Genomic DNA, 20,322 nt, shown 5'->3' with positions numbered 1-20,322 from the left:
CCTGACATTCAGCCCGGCTCACCTCTTCATGAGATATAGGGTTGGAACTCAATACGGGTCATGGCTGAATGTCAGTGTAGTGAAAGGTCAGCAGGGACACGTGAGACTCATCACGGTCTTATCATCCATGAGGCGTCTGCACTGCATTAACCCCTGAAACTACCAAAGCAATCTTGATACAAAGGGCAAAGGCCAAGGAATCATCATTAACATGCATATTAAAGGATTTCCACTCTTCTGGGGTATCCGGCTGAACATATAATTTGCTCTCTCCACCTCTATTGTTCTCTCTATTGTCCTTCATATGAAAGAGTATGTCTGCTATGTCTTATCTGTGCTGTATACCGTGACACTGGATACTATTCATAATAAGGTGGCAGTCAAGACAACTGATAAAATGCCTTTTCATGGCTCATATGCTTTTCAGCGTTTCTCAAAATGCCTTTAGGGTCTACTACAGAAAGCGGTGGTTTTCCACTGGTGGGTCACAAGCTAAAAATGTGTCACAGGTCTTTTCTAAAGGATCATGAAGCAAACAATCAAATGCAACTCTCCATTTAATAACTTGAAATGGTGAAATAAACAGGCTTATTAACTTTTAAAAGGAAGGCATCAAATGTGTCCAATCAAATTTCCAATTAAAACACAGCTAGTCAGATCAGGGCTGTTGTTAGGGGGGTGCAGCTGGTGCGGACCCCCCACCCCCGGAACGCCATCACGAATTAACCTTGCACCGGGACAGGCTTTAGCTAAGGACGGCCCATGTTACCAAGAATATCATTGTACTACCATGGAAAGTGTCCAAAATACAATACCATACCAGTATTGAGGTTTCATGACCAAAAATGACATATGGCCGCAAAATAGTAACTCACGATTCATTCATTTCCAAAGCTGATGGAAATCCTTGGTCTGAAAGTCTTCCAATGAATCAACTTGCAAACTGTGCTCATTGAAGATTAGCCTAAACACAAGCAAAGGACCAATCGGCCAAGTGCTGCGTGCGGTTCAACTGGTAAGCGGAAGAAAAAAAAAGAAAAAAAAAAATTCCTGGTGATGTCAGATTAAAGCTATTCTCATATGCCCTTCAGCATCTTCAGAGAAACTCTTAAGCGTGTCTTAGGCAATGTCGTGCTCTCTCACAAATAAACAAGAACATACAATCCCCAGGCTTGGTGCATTAAAATTGAGTTCCTATGAGTACAGCAGGACAGATCATTCAAAAGACTAGATTCATGTTTAACCGTAATCATCTGCCAAACACTCCTCGTGCTCCTGAAAAGCCTTCCGACCATCTGATGACATTAAAAAGCCATGAAAGGCATATCCAACCAGGTTAAGAGAGGACAAACCTAGAGAATCCTGATAATCGCATTCAGGAAAATCCTTCAGGATTATAATAGCTTACATGCATGAAGTTAAAGGACACCTAAGGTAAGGTTGAGCTCCAGGATAACAGTGAATGCTTCATGATACTAACCACCACATGAATGGTCTTTTTAATATAAATGTATGCATTTTTAACAGATGCTTTTATCCAAAGCGACTTACAGTGCATTCAGGCTTTCAATTTTTACCTATCACGTGTTCCCAGGGAATTGAACCCCAACTTTGCTCTACCAATTGAGCTACAGGAACACTATTGGAATATTATTATTATTATTATTATTTTACATTTTCCAGTATAAAATCATTTATATTGCAGGATATCATTTCATAATAAAGTGCAAAAGAAACGAGGCAATGCAAAGCATGCAATGTCATAGTTATGTCATCAGTTAAGTCATTAAGTTACCAAAAAGGCAATTAAAGCTTTAAGAAACTTAAGAAAGGACTGAACATAAGATGGAAAAGGATTGAACGAAGGATCAAGAAAAGAACGGGGTCGCCATGTTTGCATGTATGTAAGCATTTGTTACATATGAGTCACATTTAATAAAGTCTTCCAAAACTGTCCTGGAGCAGCCCAGCACTGTCTCCCTCATCTAACAAACCCCGTTCAACTCGTCAGCTCATTAGTAGAGACTTTAAGATCTGAAGTGGGTCAGAAAATGTGAGGAGCTGTGAGAAAATACGATGCATATCAGATCCGCGTCACATTCAGAAGTAGCAGCTCTTAAAGCAGCCAAAATAACCTCATATCCAGCTTCTGTGATGTGTGTTAATTTAAAGTACAAAAAAACAAACAAAAAGGAAATCAAGAACATTTGTAGCTTCAAGGATTCAGCTTTATTTTATTTAGAATTTAGTGTTTCCTTAACTTTATTCAATTTCTGTATGTTTCCCACTTGATTTAGGGCACAGGTAAATCTGACTTATTATAATGGGTTTATGTGAAGACTGTTTTAAGTTCACTTATATTATAAGCTATTTTTGTGTAATAAAGCGTAATAAATGTTAAAATTGATAGCTCTCAACAATACTGTAATGTTAAATGGCTATATTCAATGGTTAAATATTAGGAAAAAAATCATCATAAAAAAAAAAGAATCTATGTATAAAATTCAGACAGTAGTATTGATATCAGTGATACTTGCCTTCATTAATAAAAAAAGATGCCATTAAACAAATAATACAAACATACTCTCTTTATGTTGAATCCACATTAATTTGAAGACTGAATATGAAATGATTGCAATATAAAATGTATGTTTGAGTTTGAAATGCAAAGTATTATAGAAAATAGCTCCATGATCCTCAAATGAAGTTTATCTTAGCACATGTAAAATGGTTTGAAGATGTTCAGGTTTCACTATCAGTAGCTGTTGGCCATCCCTGGTATATATCCATCTGCATCATTTACACACAGTTTCCTCAGGCCATATGTGTGATACATGTGAACATGTGTTTGTGGTTTAAACATGAGAGCAAGAGCCACTGATTCAGTGCTGCTCCACACCCTCTATTAGGCATGATTCAGCAGGCAAAAATGAACATCTCAGCATGAGGACAAACTCCATGAAGGGTCTCTTTCTCATAGCAAAATCAATAAGCAAAACTTAAGAAAGGACAGAACATTAAAAGGAAAATGATTGAATGAAGGATCAAGAAAAGAACAACAGAAGAGATCCAGTGATGAGGAATGGAGGAATTTCAAAGAAAACTGCAGCTCATTTTCACGTGAACTGAGACTGGACTGTAACACTGCGTCTGTCTCCAATCTGACACAGCCAGAAGGGAGCATGTGTGAACAACAAGCTCCATTACATGCTGTACGGTAGATCATTTACAGTACACTTAATCCTCAATAATATACCATTTACAGGAATAGTTCACCCACAAAATAAAGTTCTGCCTCCGTTTACTCATTGCCATGTCAGTTTCATCTGGTGTGCTGTTATTCTTTTTTCCGGTTGAACACACGTTTGGACTACTTTTATGATGCTTTTAGCTACTTTTTGTTATTTATTGGTGTGTGGCCGGAATGCAGCTGAATATTTTTCAAAATTAAATTTTTTTGTTCCTAAGAAGAAACTCTTTTTAAAAACATAAAACAATGAGTACATTTCGAAACTCTTCATTTTTAGTTGAACTATTTCTTAAATACTGATTACCGCAACAGCATTATCCCACACGCTTCCCTACTGATTTGCAAGAGATGATGCAGAGCTGCAGTTTCTTTCATTATAATTAGAAGAAAAAAAAGTGAAAGACGTAAAAGATGGGAATTGCAAGGTGAAGGGCAGTCAGTGAGGTACTGTGCTATAGACCAGACTCACCCCATCCCTACACAGGCCCGAGGGCTCATTCAGCCCCCAGCCTACAGCGCCGCCCCTGCCCCGAAGGGCGAGAAGTTGAGGTGACCCCTCTGGAAGAGAGGAGAGAAAGACATTCAAAACACATAAACAGCATTTTTTACATTCTTTCCACGACAAGAAATCACGTGTTCAATGCATATGATTACCTGTAACAGATGTGCAGACATACTGAAAGCCTAGGAGACTAATCATAAAGAGACTGGATGATATGACTGCATGAGTACAAGGTTGCTTTGATTCAGTATGCACTTGTAGATAGCTTTTTTGTAGATAGAGGTTTTCATTATTTTATTTTAGTGGCTCCAAAAATGCATTTGGACACTTGAGTCACATTGCATTCCTTATACAAAGCATCAAATCATTATATCAGCAAAAAAAAAAAAAAAAACGTTCTATTAAGTGCTTTGTTCGAGATATATATATATATATATAATGATGTATCATAACACAGATCTGATGATATGAGTATCGATAGAGCTGGCCCTGTATCGATATTGTGGCCCGTGCACAGCAGTGTGCTTAATTTGAATACAAGAATAACCTTTAAAATTGGATTGAAAAGTTAAGAGCATAATATGTAGGGTACAACAAGGTTTAATCTGGGTACAGAGGAACACAACTGGGTAAAAACAGAGCTTTCCACCTGCACAATACGGAATTATCTGACAAGTGTGCTACTTATCCTTGTCAACCTGGCAACTGTGTGTACGCAATCTCTCCACTGTGGATAACCAAAGGTGAGTTTTCTTCATCTTATTCCAGACAGACTGGATGATGGTGAGATGAGATCTCTGTGTGGAGCACTGGCTGATGTCAGACTCCTGGTGCAAACCAATATCTAACTGGGGTATTACAATTAATGGGTAAAATAATGTTTGGAAATGTAAACTGATATTTACTACTGACACACTACAGCAAAAGACAGAAATAACGGACTTAAAAACATTTTTGTTGGTAAAAATACTAGTGGCCTAAGACTTTTGCACAGTACTGTATACCACCACATATTAGTGCTGGGGGACAATTATTATTATTTTTTTTAATTGCGATTAAATCACATGATTGTCTGCGATTAATTGTGATTAAACACATTGTTATGCACAACATTAAATAATGCATTTATATATTTTTTCCATTTAAAAGTACTGCTATATGAACAAACGTGCTATAACATTTGGTTTGCAACACTTTAACAAATAAGGTGTGTGATGACACCCATCCCAAGCTAGTACTGATCAATATCCCACCCCCTCCTGTGACCCATGGTTTATCTGTATGTTACAATGCATTACAATAGATGCTTGGTTTGGTATTTAATTAATGCAATGGCAATCATCCTTTAAAAGTCTCAACTGTCCAAATACTTCTTGGGATCACTACAGTCAGCTGTGCATCTGATCCGAGGGATCTCCACATCTCAGTCAGCATCTACAGGACTGCGTGATACACAGCAGCTCTGTCAAAAGAGAGATGACCTCTTCCAGCCTTATCGCATACAGACACAGAGCAAGAATACTCCATTACCAGAGGGCCACTTCATTCCTCCAGCTGTTATTTCTAAGCAATCTTCGGCACGTGCCGGATCCTAATGCTGATAAGGCCGGATTGTGCTCGTCTCAATCTCACTCTCAGTCGCGATCTCCAGCGAAACCAAGCTGATGAATAATTCAACATCATGATCTTCCGTGTGTTATGAGACATTACGATCTGGATCAATAAGGAGCGGATGGACCAGAGGAGAAAAAGAGTGAGATACAGTGAGCAGAGACGAGGAAATATGAGGCGGGTGTGTGCTAATACGTGTTGAGGGGCATTAAAAGGTTGTTTCCTGCTTCCAAGTGCCATAAGGACATTAAGAGGTAGAGCGTCCCTTTGAGGATGACCTCTGGTGGGGTTAAATTTGAGTGATGGGAACACATCGTCACTGCCATCTGTTTTCTTCAAGTCAGACATTAGAAAACAGGACTGGGATTTACTGGCACACATCGGCTCTTGTGTTGTTTGACGCCACATCGATGGTGGACATGATGTTTTAGCATCAGTTTGTTCAAGGTTTTGTTTCGAGAGCGGATATGGCACAGCATGGCAAATTTAAAACTTAAATATAAAGTTACCAAAGGACAGAGTATTTGTATTTGTAGTGAGTGAGTATCTTCTTGTTGATGTGGTTTAAAAGGTTAGCATCCAGTTTCAGTGACCACTAGCGAGTAGCTCACTTCCCTCTGTAGGGGGCTTTTCTGTTGTTTTGAATTTTTCATTATCCGGTTGAGTTTTATTTACGGCGTAGAAGGCAGTGCTGTATCTGTACAAGACATGTAGACATGCATCTATATGTTTTTTATGCATTAACTTCCTGGTTTCTATACGATCCTGTGACCTTGACCCCTATCATGTGGCACAGGCAGGAAACCGAGGACAGAATGGGATCCGGAAGCAGAGAGCCTGTGGCATTCAGTCTTTCTTGAGGTACAAAGCAACTCGGGTGTCACTGGTGTAATTCAAAATGCTTTTAGCCCATTACCTTACTATAATAGAACCCAACATTTTCATACATCATCGAGACTTCAGGGTGGAATAATGTGACAGCTCGTTGTTACTAGACTGACGTAAAAACAAAATAAGATCGTCTGCATTAAAATCAATGGAGATATTTGCATTGGGAATGTATGATGTGACATGATGAACATCTTGTACAGTGGTATCTATCCATCTATCTATCTATCTATCTATCTATCTATCTATCTATCTATCTATCTATCTATCTATCTATCTATCTATCTATCTATCTATCTATCATATCAGAATAATAGGAATTATTATCACAGGGATTAATTAAAATATGTAGTTTTTAATCATATAAACTAATAATAAAAATAACTAAATATTTCTATCAATAATAAAATATTTTTATATTTTTTTTTATTGTAGGATAATTATGTAATTCATACTAACACAGAAAACAGCTACTTTTAAACTGTACTAATTATTGTAGTATTAATTACTGTTTTACTGTAATTTTTTTTATCAAAATTATTCAACCCCCTTGACCTGCAAGACATTTTCCTGTGGAGAACAACATTTTATGAAATCAATTCAACAAAGGCATCAGTAAAGTATTAGAGAAAGTTTGTTAATACACTTTTGAGTGACTCTGAGAACGGAACATTGTTGAATCATGATGAAATTCAAATCGGCTCTAAACATTCATGTTCAAAATTATTCAACCCCCTTTGTGCAGAATCTTTCATTCTTAATGAACACTGTCTGTAAGTGTTTAGAAGCTTCTGTCACCTCTCTACTACAGTCTTGACCCATTCCTCGCATGAAAAAGCTTTCAGATCACTGATAATCTTTGGTTTTCACATTGCCACTGCTTTCTTCAAATTCAACCAGATATTTGCAATGAGAATTAAGCCTGAAGACTGAACAGGTCACTCGAGTACATTCTGTGACTGGTCCCTGAACCAAGCAGAAGTAGATTTGGATGATGTACTTCGGGATGACTGTCCTGCAGGAAAGTCCATTGATCATCAGCTTCAGTTTTTGCACCAAAGGCATCACAATTCTTGTCAAAATGGCCTGATACCTCAAAGAATCCATGATGTCCTTCATACAGTCATGATTTCCACTTCCTTCTACAGTAAAGAAACCCCATAACAGGACTGATTCACCTCCAAGTTTGAGGATGGAGATGGTGTTCTTCTGCTTATGAGCTTTGCCTGTTTTGCAGCAGACATCGCTGATCCATGGGTCCAAATGGTTCTAGTTTGGTCACATCACGCCATAAAACATTCCTCATGAGCTCCACAAGTCTACACAAAGGAATTTTATCAAGTTCAAGTTGTCCTTTGTTCTTCTTGATCAAGAGTGGTATTCATGGAGATGTCTCAAGATGAAGGCCGCACTTGTCTAGTGTTATTCTTACACACTGCTTTGAAATGGTTTCCCTCCTTTCATCGGGTCATCTTGCACGTATTTGGCTGTACATTGCAGGTTTTTCTCAGTTGCTCTGATTAAACATTTTATAAAATTGTGCTTTTTCTTCCACACCCTCAACGGTTTTCTGGTAAAACACACTTTAAGCTAAGAAATAATGCTGAGAGCTGTGTCTCTAGGAACTTTCAACGTCTTGGAAATCTTCATATAGCCTTAGCCTTTCTAAAGTAATACAATATTTATTCTCTCAAGCTTTTGTGAGATCTCTGTTGACATTTTTGCTGCTCAACTTCAACACATGCATGGGCTAACTATGTATGTGTGACGGCTCAAGCTAATTCTGTTTTTAATAGAGTTTCTAAAAGCTTAATTGTGTTTTGAGACTGTTTCATTCCCCACCATGCAAATGAGTGATTTAAAAACAGCAATGCTGAATAGGGGTTGAATAATTATGACATAGAAGTATTATTTAAAAAAAATCTTATAACTCAAAAATATGACATTATGTATTGACTATCACTTTTAATATGCCAGTGAACTGTTATAGATGCAATTTTTATTTTATCCTGGATCTTCAGAAAGGCTTGTATTTGTAAAGTACTGCAGTCGGAGGGGTTGAATAATTTTGATTGCAGCTGTATGTACAGCCTTGGTGAGAATAAGAGACGTCTTTCAAAAATATTTTAAACTAGTGTACATATTTAAATTACTTCTGAATATAGCATTTAAAGCAGCTTGTGATGTCATAATGCTGAATTCGATGTTAGAATGTGTTCTCAAAATGTATTAGGCTTGTAAACAGTTTGTGACAGTTTGCTGTTTTCATGATGATAACATTCTGTAACTCCGAGTATCACTGTATAGAAACCTCATTCTCTCAGCCTAATTTTTACATTGTATAAAGTTGATGGCTAACATTTAGCCTCTTTGTATAGACAGACTCTTTGTCAGGACCCAGTCTATGCAACCTACACAGGCGTCTCACTAGGTTTTGGAACAGAGCCACAGTCACTCAGATGATGATACAGTTATGCGAGACGGCACAGTCTGTTGTAGGTCTACGAAGCACATAAGCTTATAAAACGAGCTTCTGACTGCCATAAATCAAAGAATGCTCTCTTTGCTGTCAGCAGGTGACAGTGCCATATATCTGTCCCCAATTCCATCATCCTAACAGATGGTGTCTGCTCTAGCTATGGCTGTGTGTGTGTGTGTGTGTGTGTGTGTGCACTCTTGTATGCATACGTATTGTCTTTTTAAAGGTAACTACCAACATCACGTCCTGCACGTTTGGCTACAGCTTCCTTATTCCTAATATGGTCTTCCTGTTAGTGATTGACAGTCACATACATTGTATTCTGATCAATGTGTTTATGCCATGCCACAGATGTCACAGTCAAAGCTATCTTTAAGCAAGACATGTAGGAAGATTCAGCCTTGATTCATTGAAGCTTTTTATCTGGCAGCCAGTGGCGATCATCTTTTTATTATTTTATGGTCAAGGTCATATATATTTATCATCTAATTGAAGATTATGTAAAGACAGGAGTTAAACCATTGATGTTTCATGCGTTTGTTGAAAAAAGCCTATCAAAAACGACATTTGAATTAGTCTTCCTTCAATAGCAGTTGCCTCTTTTAATTTCTAGAAGTCATATTTGGATATATCACACCAGAGAGTGAAACTGAACAATCTAGTTGGATAGAATAGAAATCGTAAGGAATTTAATAACTTTAATCTATATTCTGATATATTATAAAGGGCCAAATTAGATGAATTAACAATTACAGGAAATAATTTGATGAAATCTGAATATAATTGTATTAATCCTGAATATAACGTTGTAATGCTAAATATATAAACTTATGAATTTATTTTATATTTGTGTAAATCTGAATACACATTCATAAGTCCGAAAATTTAAATGCAATTTATTTTTCTGAACTTGCATATAGTTAACAATGAAGATATATAACTATATCCACACATTCAGATATATTTATTATTATTATATATCTGTATTTATTTAGATTTAAAAATATATTATTATTTTTATTTACAATGGAGTACCTTTTTTAAGCATACATTTACATGTAAATAAATAAATAAATAAATAAATTATTATTATTATTATTATTATTATTATTATTAATAATAATAATAATAATAATAATAATAATAATAATAATAATAATAATAAACAGTATTATCATGGTAAATTTCCAAATATCACTGTACCAAAAATGTACCATGGTATTACAGGCATGTTTAGAAAAACCACTTGGCTTCAGTATTATATTAAAAACAGATGAAAATAAGTATTCTGGTACTGTTAAGAGAGCAATACGGAGAACAGAGACACATACTGTAGTGCTATTGAGGTAGAAAGCTCTCAGAGAAGCCTCATTGAATTTGAATATTTAGTGAGGGTAACCCTGCTTTCAGGACACACAGTGCGATCCTGAGAAGCACAGAGGGCACACACTGATCTGTCCAGTGTGTTCCTGTGGAGGAGAACCACCCCTCTCCTCTAATGCACCTCTGAATACGATCTCCAGATAAGCCTTCACTCATTTCATTTGGCAGAGTGCTGAGTCTGGGATGACATAGGACCCGCTCTCACTTTCATTACCCATGATTACATCTGCCATTCAGGGTCACTGGAGACCTTCTTCCAATGGGAGAGTGGATGACAGATGCCAGAAGAGAGCATGTGTATGTGAGTGTGGGTTTGTGTAAAGGCCTTACCTGAGTGTGGTGGCTGTCCATGTGCCTGTGTAACACCGAGGTGCTGGACGCATTTGACTTTGGATGTCCCTCGTCTTCCAATGTCCCTTTTTGAGAGAGAAATATCCGAATGTTAAATGCAACATCATTCATGCATGTTCTGCAGTATGTTGCTCTCTACACACCTTATTGTCTGTTATTTGGCATATAACACTTGTATTAAAACTTTTTTGTATAACTTGTTTTTGTATAACATTTCAGCATTAGGTTTATGATTTGCTTTAGGTTTAAGCATGAGGTTTAAGTTTGTTTTAGTTTGCTAATTATGTTTGTAATAAAAAATTTTGTATTAACATGAGAATAAAGGTATAAATACGTCATAATATTTAATTATTGTTATTAAAATAAATGATAACAAAACTATTATGATTATCTATATTAGTATTATTTATAAGGTATATTAGGGTAAGAATTTGGTGTAAAGAACATGAAAGCATGGATCCATCCATCCATATATATATATATACAGTACATACCAAAAGTTCGGAAACATTCAATTTTTTAATGTTTTTGAAAGAAGTTTCTTCTGCTCATCAAGCCTGCATTTATTTGATCAAAAATACTGAAAAAAATATTGTGATATATTATTACAATTTAAAATAATAGTTTTTAAATGTATTATACTTTAAATTATCATTTATTTCTGTGATGCAAAGCTGAATTTTTACGATCATTATCACATGATCCTTTAGAAATCATTCTAATATGATGATTCATGATCAAAGTTGGAAACAGTTCTGCTGCTTAATATTTTTTCAGAACACGTGACACTTTTTTAGGATACTTTGATGAATAAAAAAAAAAAAAAAAAAAGCAGCAGCTATGTTTTTAAAATATTAATATTTTGTAATAACAATATACACTACTGGTCAGTAATTTGGGGTCAGTAATTTTTTTTCTTTCTTTTATTTTAAGTAAAATCAATACTTTTATTCAGCAAGGATGTGTTAAATTGATAAAAAGTGATAGTAAATAAAACATATTATCAGAATATATATTATTATAATTTATTTTTTTATTTTTGAATAAATGCAGTTCTTTTTAACCTTTTATTGATCAAATATATTAGACAGCAGAACTGTTTCCAACACTCATAATAAATCAGAATATTAGAATGATTTCTAAATGATCATGTGATCGACTGATGTTACATGTGACACTGAAAATTCAGCTTTGCATCACAGGAATACATTTTTTTTTTAAAGTATATTCAAATAGAAAACTATTATTTTAAGTTGTAATAATATTTCACAATATTAAATTTTTTTCTGTATTTTTGAGCAAATAAATGCACGCTTGATGAGCAGAAGAAACTTCTTTCAAAAACATTAAAAATAGTAATGTTTCCAAACTTTTGGTCTGTACTGTATATAGACACACTAAAAGGCCACTTTATTAAGTACACCTTGCTAGTACAGAGTTGGACCCCCTTTTGCCTTCAGAACTGCCTTAATTCTCCGTGCCACAGATTCAACAAGGTGTTCAACAAGGAAACATTCCTCAAAGATTTTGGTCCACATTGACATGATCCCATGACGCAGTGCAAAGTATTGATTCCAATGCATAACAGATATTCCTAAAACCTGATATTACGTAAAACTTTAACACTATTCTTTTACCGTCTTGCGAGCACTGGTATTTCCTTAGTTCATATACCATTATCTTGAAGATGTAGGCATAATTGCTGAGTGTATAGGTCACTGCTGGCTTCCGCTTAAAACTTCCAGCCAATCTCTACTACATCCCTTCATCTGGAATATGGAAGTTTACCTAGACAGTGATGTGTATGTGTTTGTGAGAGGTAGATAGTCTTATGTGGCCAAAAAATGTTCTTCATAATTTCAGCTGCATTTAAATTAGATCAAAGTTGCAATATTTATTTAATGTTGATGAACATGCTGTTGATTATTCTAAATGAGGGAATATAAAGTATATAGTAATTAGCGATGTAGTCCAAGTCATGACTTGGTATATGAACCAAGTCACGAATCAGACATTTTATCTTTGCAATGCACCAAGTTAGAAGGCTCCCTGTATATTTTACAGTACAAGTTGGCCGATAAGTTATTTCACATACGCAAAATTAATAAAATAAACAAATGTGCAAATGAATCATATTTAGTTTGAAAAAAAAATTTGAATCAGTAAATGTGTAATACACAGCCCTATTTTTGAGCTTGTGTGATTTGACTTGGTTCCCATTTGTATCCTAAGCTTTAAAACATGCACTTACATAACATTGATGAATTATTTTGTGGATAATGAATGGGACCCAGTGTTTGGTGTCCAGTTTTTAGAAGCTTCATCACCCTTAACCTCTTGTGCCATTACCATTGGAGATCTGGTTGCCATTCTCAATGGGTGCGGGGTTGGATGAGCTGGGTGAGGTGTGGTTGTTGGCATTTTTGTCCTGTAACTGTGCTGATGGAGAGATGGGGCCTTGATCCTCTTGACCTGGCAGGTTAATGTTGGAATTAGAGAGTCCTGTGGAATAGAAATGAATTAAAATATTCAATAAATACATTGATTCAGTGTTTCAGCACCACATACGGCCACACAGACCATCTAACCGTGACCGTCGTCCTACGTGTTCCCAGTTTCTGACAGATAAAGGTGATGACGTGACTTGTAAGATAACACCTGCCACCTTGAGCCACAAACATCTCTGCAGGAGTATCTGCAGCAGCTCCGGCCAGGAATTTTGGGAATGGCTGTGTCTAGCAATGACGTTGATGGCAGAGATAGCGGAAGCACGAGGGGATGTTTAAGCCTCACGGCATGTGCGTCTGCTTGGATCTGACCACCACGGGGATGGATATAGCACAGGGGTCAGTTGCCCCTTTAAATCCCTGTTAAAAGCCCTGTTTCTATTACAGCATGCTCTCACTCATGTCAGGAGCATCTGACTTTAGAGCCACCGTCTGGGCTTATCAGAGATTCATTAACTGCAGCTTTGTGTCAGGGACCCCTACTGACCCTCCCTTATATATTCACATGAGGAAAACAGTCACATTGCATTACACTTGAGATCGATCATTATGTGTGCGCGCGCGCGCGCGCGCGCGTGTGTGTGTGTGTGTGTGTGTGTGTGTATTTTTGTTCAAACTATCAACATACTTGAAAAGTAAAAAGATGCTCCCCTTGTGGTGATATGAGTACAATTAAAATGTAAAATCTTTTTTTTTCTTAATTCACCTAAATATCTGTTTAAAATATTAATAATAATTACTCCTGAGATTCAAAGCTGATTTTTCATCAGTCATTATTCCAGTCTTTAATGTCACATGATCCTACAGAAATCATTCCTATATGTTGATTTGCTGCTCAAGAAACATTTATATTTATTATTAATGTTGAAAACAGTTGTGCTGCTTAATATTTATGTGAAAACCATGATGAATTTTTTTTTCAGGTTTCTTTGATAGACAGATGGTGCAAAAGAACAGCATTTATTTTAAATATAATCTATAATCTCAGTTTAACGAGTCACTGAATGTATAAAGAAATTAAAGTATAAAAAAAAACAAAATAAATAAGTAAATAAAACCAAAAAACCTGACCCTACAAATTTGAGTGTTAGTGTAACTATCAGGGATCAAACTTGAAAAAGAAAATGAAATTAAACGGGAAACACCTGTCAATCAAGATGACTGACAGTCATGCAGCGTATATAATAGAGAAACAGTTGGGACAGTTGTGCTATAAACATTCTTTAAAAATTCAAGCATGACACTAACACAAACATTATGACAGATTAATGTTTGTTCATTTCACACACACAGCTGTGAACATGTACAGTAATGTGAGAAGTAATTTCCTAAGATGCGCACACACACACACACACACACTACTCTCAGGATTCAAATGCATTGCAGCGATTCACATTCGTCAGTGGGAGTGGGAGACTTTGATATTTAATATTTCATAGCTACATCATCTCTTGTCCATGCAATATTAATGTGACTGCAGCTAATACCCTCTGTGCCCTTTATAATAAACTGATTTGAAACAGAGGGGAAAAAATATATATAATATTGAATATTCCTTTAATTATATATTGCTTTCGAGATCAACAACTAACTACCTTATAATTGCATCTATATTTGCAATTGTGTCTCCATAACAACTCAGATAAAGCTTTTACACACAAGATGAACACACCAGACATCTCAATCCTTCTTTGCAATTAAAGTGTCCATATTTTGAAATGAGTTTAGATCCATATAAACTTTAAAAATATCTGCTTCTTCTGATTGACGCAATAAGTCATAGTGGTTGCCAAGTTAACTGTATTGATCCTTCATGATCTTGGTGATGGATACAAACAGAATGCAGACAACTGATCGTCAGCTACAGATAGGAAAAGGGTAAACAGCTCAACAAAAACTGACCTTTATGGTTAAATGCAACCATTTGTGCAAGTGGACTACGCTATTTAGAAGAGACTTGTCAGTTGCACATTTGTGAAACCACATTCAAGTTCTTACAAGCACATATGGGTCAGGGTCAGGGTCATAGGGGATCCATGCTCAAATCCATGATGGGAGTAGATGTACACAAAAGCATTTTTAAATAAATACAAAGTTTACGAGAAAAAGGCAAGGGTAACTGTGTTAAACATCATGTGAACTCCCAATGCAATGAACCTCCCCAAGAACGTCCCCTTGTCAAATTTTTATTTCAGTGTGACATTTAACACTTGCTCTTTTCCTCAAACAGGCATGTAGTTATTGTGCATTATATATTAGTTTATCCACGGTAGAGTGAACAAACATTTCTTCAGACCATAATCAATTATAAAAATATATATATAATAATAATAAAAAATGAATACGTTTGCAGGAACACCATTCCAGATTATTCGGGCCCAGTTCAACCTTTGGGCTCATGGTGTAGGAGCATTTAAGGGCTGTTGTTGGATGGTTGTTGTTGTGTTGTAACAAAACTGATCCAGAGCAGATGCACAATACGGCCTAAACCTCCGTAACACACAAACACTTTGCCTGCATCAGAATGAATTTTCTGAGAGAGAACAAACCGCAGTTTTTATGGTAAATGTCTGTTTTATCAGCACTGACCTCACGGTTTTTGACAAACACAAAGCATGGCACTGGTTGAGTGAAGAAAAACCATACTAAATGGGATGTGCCTTTCAGTAACCACATATATGAAATGATGATTTGACCAGACTATTTTAATGCTCCTGCAGCAAATTAAGCATTACCATGTGTCCTGGCTATACAAATGTGCGATTCATGTGTCTGGAGCATGTAATGCAAGTTTAACAGGACAGATCAAATAAAAATGAAAAAAGCTTCATTAGTTACTCAGCCTCATGTCCTTCTAAATCTGTATGACTGACATTCTACAGTAAAATAGCCTATCTCTTTTTTTATCTATAAAGTGAAATTCAGTTTAGTACAGGCAGACTCTTTAATACTGTTAAGAAATAAAGTTATGCAGGTTTGGTACAACATGAGGGTGGGTAAGTGATGATAGAATGCATTTTTGGGTGAACCATTTTGTTCGATATTAAAACACTTTCTAGAATACCAGATTGATGTTTCAGACAACTATAAGTAGGCAATTTGTAAATTGATTTCAGCAAAACATAGAAATACTGTCACTCTGTGTTGCTTTCAACACTTGGTCCAACACTGGCTCAACTAAAAAAAATTGTGCTTGAAGTGCTTGAGAGACCTGACTGGTCACTCATTATTTAGCAATTCTGTTTGGTGCCACAAATGGCAATGTAAGGCCTTATAACACCTTTACAACACATGTACCCAAACACTTGCACACACTCTTACTCACCGCTGTCACGTATTTTTCTTCCAGTGGTGGACTTGCGGAGCAGGCTGCGCCCTGAGCTAAAAATGGTATTGAGCTCGTCCAGAGGGCTGGTGAGGGGTCTCCCATTGGCTGGATTGAAGAGCAGAGGTGAGGAGGAGCAGGAATGAGATCTGCGGGGCTCTGGCCGTGAGGTCTTTACTGGGGAGAAGGGAGGCTTGGAACTGCTTGGGGGTGTCTCTGCCAGAACGTGCCCTATTTTATGGGAGACTTTGGGGGAATCAGTGGTAGCCACAGAAGCTGCACGTGTCAGAGCCAACAAGTTTGGTTCAGGGGGGAAGGGGAAGTGGGATGGGGGGCGGTAAGGAGGTGGAAGTGCTGCCGAAAGAGGAGGAGGAGTCAAGGGTGGAGTGGACTTTTCTGGCATTAAGACAGAAAGACTCGGTGAGGAGTCAGCTCTTTGACGGGTGTACTGGGGTGAGAGTGGGCTGCCTCCATCTTGGCTGGTGTAGTTGAGGTTAGTCTCGAACACAGGCAGCTTCTTCACCTCCAGGGGGGTGAGGGGGGACTCATCCGAAGCCGGAGAGCAGGTGACAGGGGACGGGGGGAAGACTAGAAGTGGGGGACGGTGTTGAAGAAGGTTGGGGAATGGAGCTGGAATGTCACAACCCATCCCATCCTTGCCCTGCTGCTTTCCTCCGAGAGAGCCAGAGTGCTCCATCAAGGTCACCGGCCTCTTGACTTCTGGCCCTGGGGAAGGTAGGGTAGTGGGACCGGGATTGACCGTTTCAGGCTTGGCCACCGGAGCTGACCCCACCTCGTCAGGTGGGAAGTATTTCATTTCCTCGTAAACCGCCTCTCCCAGCTCTGGACTGTGGGAGTCAGCCAGGCTGAGGGCTCGTGAGGCCCCCACCATATCGATATACACATCCTCCTCATCCTGACAGGGGTAGAGGCTTAGCACAGAAGAATTGGGGCCATCCGCAGATGCTGCTCGTTGGATAAGGCCCAAGCAGTGGCCGGCTCGTACCAGGCTGACAAGTTTCATGTCCGTGGGGCGTGCAGGGGAAGGTACAGAGATCTCCTCATAGGAACCTGTCAGCTTGGTATTAGGGCTGCGTTTGGGCTTGGGGGGTGGGATCTTCTTCATGGTGCTGTAGTCATCACTGTGAGGGCGTGGTTTAGAGAGGGCTGGTGGATGATGGATGGAGTTGGAAGGAAAGGGAAAATCTGTTTACTGGAATGCCAGGAACAATTCTCAATAATGAGATAAATTAAGACGTTTTGTTCTGTGTTGTAGGAAACATGGACATTATATGGCCAAAAGTATGTGGACATCTGAACACCACATCTACATTGTATTAACATTTATTATTTCAAAATCATTGTCGTTAATAGCAAGCTGGTAGTGCTTAATTCCTCTTGCGCCCTTCTGGAAAGGTTTTCCTCTAGATGTTTGAATAGAGATAGAGGGATTGCTCCAATTCTGACACAACAGTATGAGTGATGCTATACTTTGATATTAGATGATGGGATCTGGCTCTCAGTCATTGTCCAATTCAAAGGTGTTCAGGGGCATTCAGGTTTGGGCTTTGTGCGAGTCAATATGTCATGCATAATAGAAGAGGGTGTCCACATACTTTTGGACATGAAGTGGATGTTTGAGCTCATATTGATACGTACGATCAGAAGGAGAGAGTTGGGTTTTTGGTGGGCTTCCAGATGGAGAGCCTTGACCCTCAGCAGGGCTGTCTTTGAGTGCAATACTCAGCCCTGCACACACTGCCTCGTACGATGCACTCAGACGTGTATTGGGGTCTCGTTTGGGTTTGGGAGGAGGTTGTTTTCGTGGGGAGGAGAGGATCCCTCCATTCCCCTCCTCAGTGGAGTATGGCGCAGGCTGAAGGGCTGCTTTGATTGATGTCCCGATGCTGGAGTGTACCAAGCTGTCCATAACCAGGGGGAGAGGCACAGAGCTGGAGCGGAAATGCCGGAGTGGTCTGTTCCCCCCACGGCCTGACACATCGTTAACCCTTCCACTTTTTTCAACAGCCCTAAACAAAAGGATGAACAATCATAAGTATTCTAGTGCCATTCCTGTCATTCATCATGTACCCTTGTATCTCCCCCCCCTCGCCAATCTAGCAAGTCATTATTCATTCATATGTTCATTCTTTCAATCTTACTGCATATGTCCTGTCTCAATGTATGATGGGTAGTTAAGGTGCTAAGCAGCTGCCAAGTGTGCGAGGATCAACCTCAACCTCAACCTTCCTGAAATCAATACACCAATGTCAAGCTGTCCATTCATATCTGGACTAAGATTTCATTAAACTACACTAACTGGAATTCATGTTCCCTTAACAATAACAATAAATAAAACAAATTACAATTAAGAACTGGTATCATAATAATTACATGATTAGCAGATTTAACCAATTCACAAAATGTGGTAACTCAAAGTGGTCAGGAGGCACAATAAAATGTGATAAAAGAAACTAATATACACAGATATACACAAACAGCAAACCTGCACTTGGTTTTAAGCATTCATTAGTATTAAATACTCAAAAGAAATTATCCACGATACCAGTAAATGATTACGACAAATTAGCATTGCATTAGGATTCTGAACTCTGATTTACAGAACTAAAGCATGAAAGCTTATTTGCATTGCAGATTGTTTAAGTCTAAGTTGATTCCTATAAGACTACATTGTGAAATGCACACTCTTGTTTGATATTGACCCTATAATCTGGGCCTACCATCTGCTGTTCTCACCCAAATGGGATGAAGTGTTGGGGTGGATGGTATTCGAGGAACAAGGGGGTGGTGATGGGTTCCAGTGACTTAAAACCTTAAGGCGATTTCAGCTCTCTCTGATTAGCGGTATGGACCTCCTCTTGACTCACTGATTGACTTCTAGATTAGCTATGAAAGCCCCATCTATCAATCACCTGCACCTCTTGTGGCAATTGGGCACTCAAATACACCTGTTTGTTTCTGCTTGTGCAAATAGATTTCCATTGCAGTCTCGTTATATAAAAAAATAGTAATAAAAATAAACCACCCCTCCAACACCACTTGTAATGATAACGATCAACACTTCCTTGGCAGCTGTTGCATAGTGTCAGACAATTGTTCATGGCTAATTTCTGTTATGTCTGTAAATCCTGAGAATTTTGCTAGATTATTATTATTTCATTTATTTTTCTTTTTATTTATCCTTGGAGTTTTGGGTACTGAATATCAATTGAATAGGCAGTTCTGACCTTGCAGTTTGCACAATTTTCATTTGCAGATGGAGATGGTAGTACGTACTGTATGTGCCAATGTTAATAGTGTCTACAACTAACCTGAGATTAGGCTTCTTTTTTGCTGAATTCCCACTAACATCATCTAATAAATTGCAAGTACTTTAGACTGATCAGTTTGCAAAGACAGAACATGAAGAACTGATAAAACCTCTCATGAATTTTTATAGGTTCCTCAAACCCAAGTGGAAAATGCAAATTTTGGAGTGTCTAATATAATCAGATATGCCAATATAATCCTTCAAGAGGGACTCTCACAGTAGCACATTCATATCTGAGAGTCCGCATCAGATTGAATTGCAGCTGAAAAAATATTATAATTTTTTTGTTAGGGATCATTTAATGGACACCAATATGAATATGATTATTTCCTTGATATGTTTTCTATTTTAAAAACTAATTAAAGAATAGAGACAGGAGCACACTCAACCTTATTACACATTCTCCTCTATAAGTTTCACCTTTTGGGTGAGTCTTCTTCTTTGCCTACAGGTTCTGGTCGTTCACCCAGTGGTGGAGCACTGATGTGACCCCGGAGGCGGTCATTCTCTCGTGCAATATCGGCTGCATTTTGGATGACCAGGCTGTCATAAGCACGCATACCCAAGTCCTCAGCTCCCTGCAGAAACCGCTGGACGGTACACTGCTCCTGCTGCCAAGATGTGAGCCTGTGACGTGCACACTGTCTGGCCAACCAACCACGCACCACTGAATCACACATACACACGATTAAGTC

The 20,322-nt window shown here is 37.9% G+C and overlaps 1 protein-coding gene across 1 annotated transcript in view; it reads right to left on the bottom strand.

Annotated features, from left to right (window-relative positions):
- Window positions 1-3,583: 3,583 nt before the first annotated feature.
- The window catches only part of LOC127934431 (unconventional myosin-XVI-like), a 36,724-nt gene continuing 19,985 nt past the window's right edge, over window positions 3,584-20,322 (bottom strand). Inside the window, exons 10-15 of the mRNA XM_052531806.1 lie at window positions 20,048-20,294; window positions 17,956-18,326; window positions 16,297-17,463; window positions 12,814-12,966; window positions 10,444-10,529; window positions 3,584-3,808 (exon numbers count right to left, since the gene is read on the bottom strand). Coding sequence (XP_052387766.1) covers window positions 3,761-3,808; window positions 10,444-10,529; window positions 12,814-12,966; window positions 16,297-17,463; window positions 17,956-18,326; window positions 20,048-20,294 — 2,072 coding nt within the window. The 3' untranslated portion in view covers window positions 3,584-3,760. The remainder of the gene's footprint in view (window positions 3,809-10,443; window positions 10,530-12,813; window positions 12,967-16,296; window positions 17,464-17,955; window positions 18,327-20,047; window positions 20,295-20,322) is intronic.

This window comes from Carassius gibelio, chromosome A18, assembly GCF_023724105.1.
Source record: "Carassius gibelio isolate Cgi1373 ecotype wild population from Czech Republic chromosome A18, carGib1.2-hapl.c, whole genome shotgun sequence".
NCBI classification, from domain to species: Eukaryota; Metazoa; Chordata; class Actinopteri; order Cypriniformes; family Cyprinidae; genus Carassius; species Carassius gibelio.
Note: the sequence above shows the minus strand (reverse complement) of the source record. Positions and strands in the feature narration are given on the sequence as shown.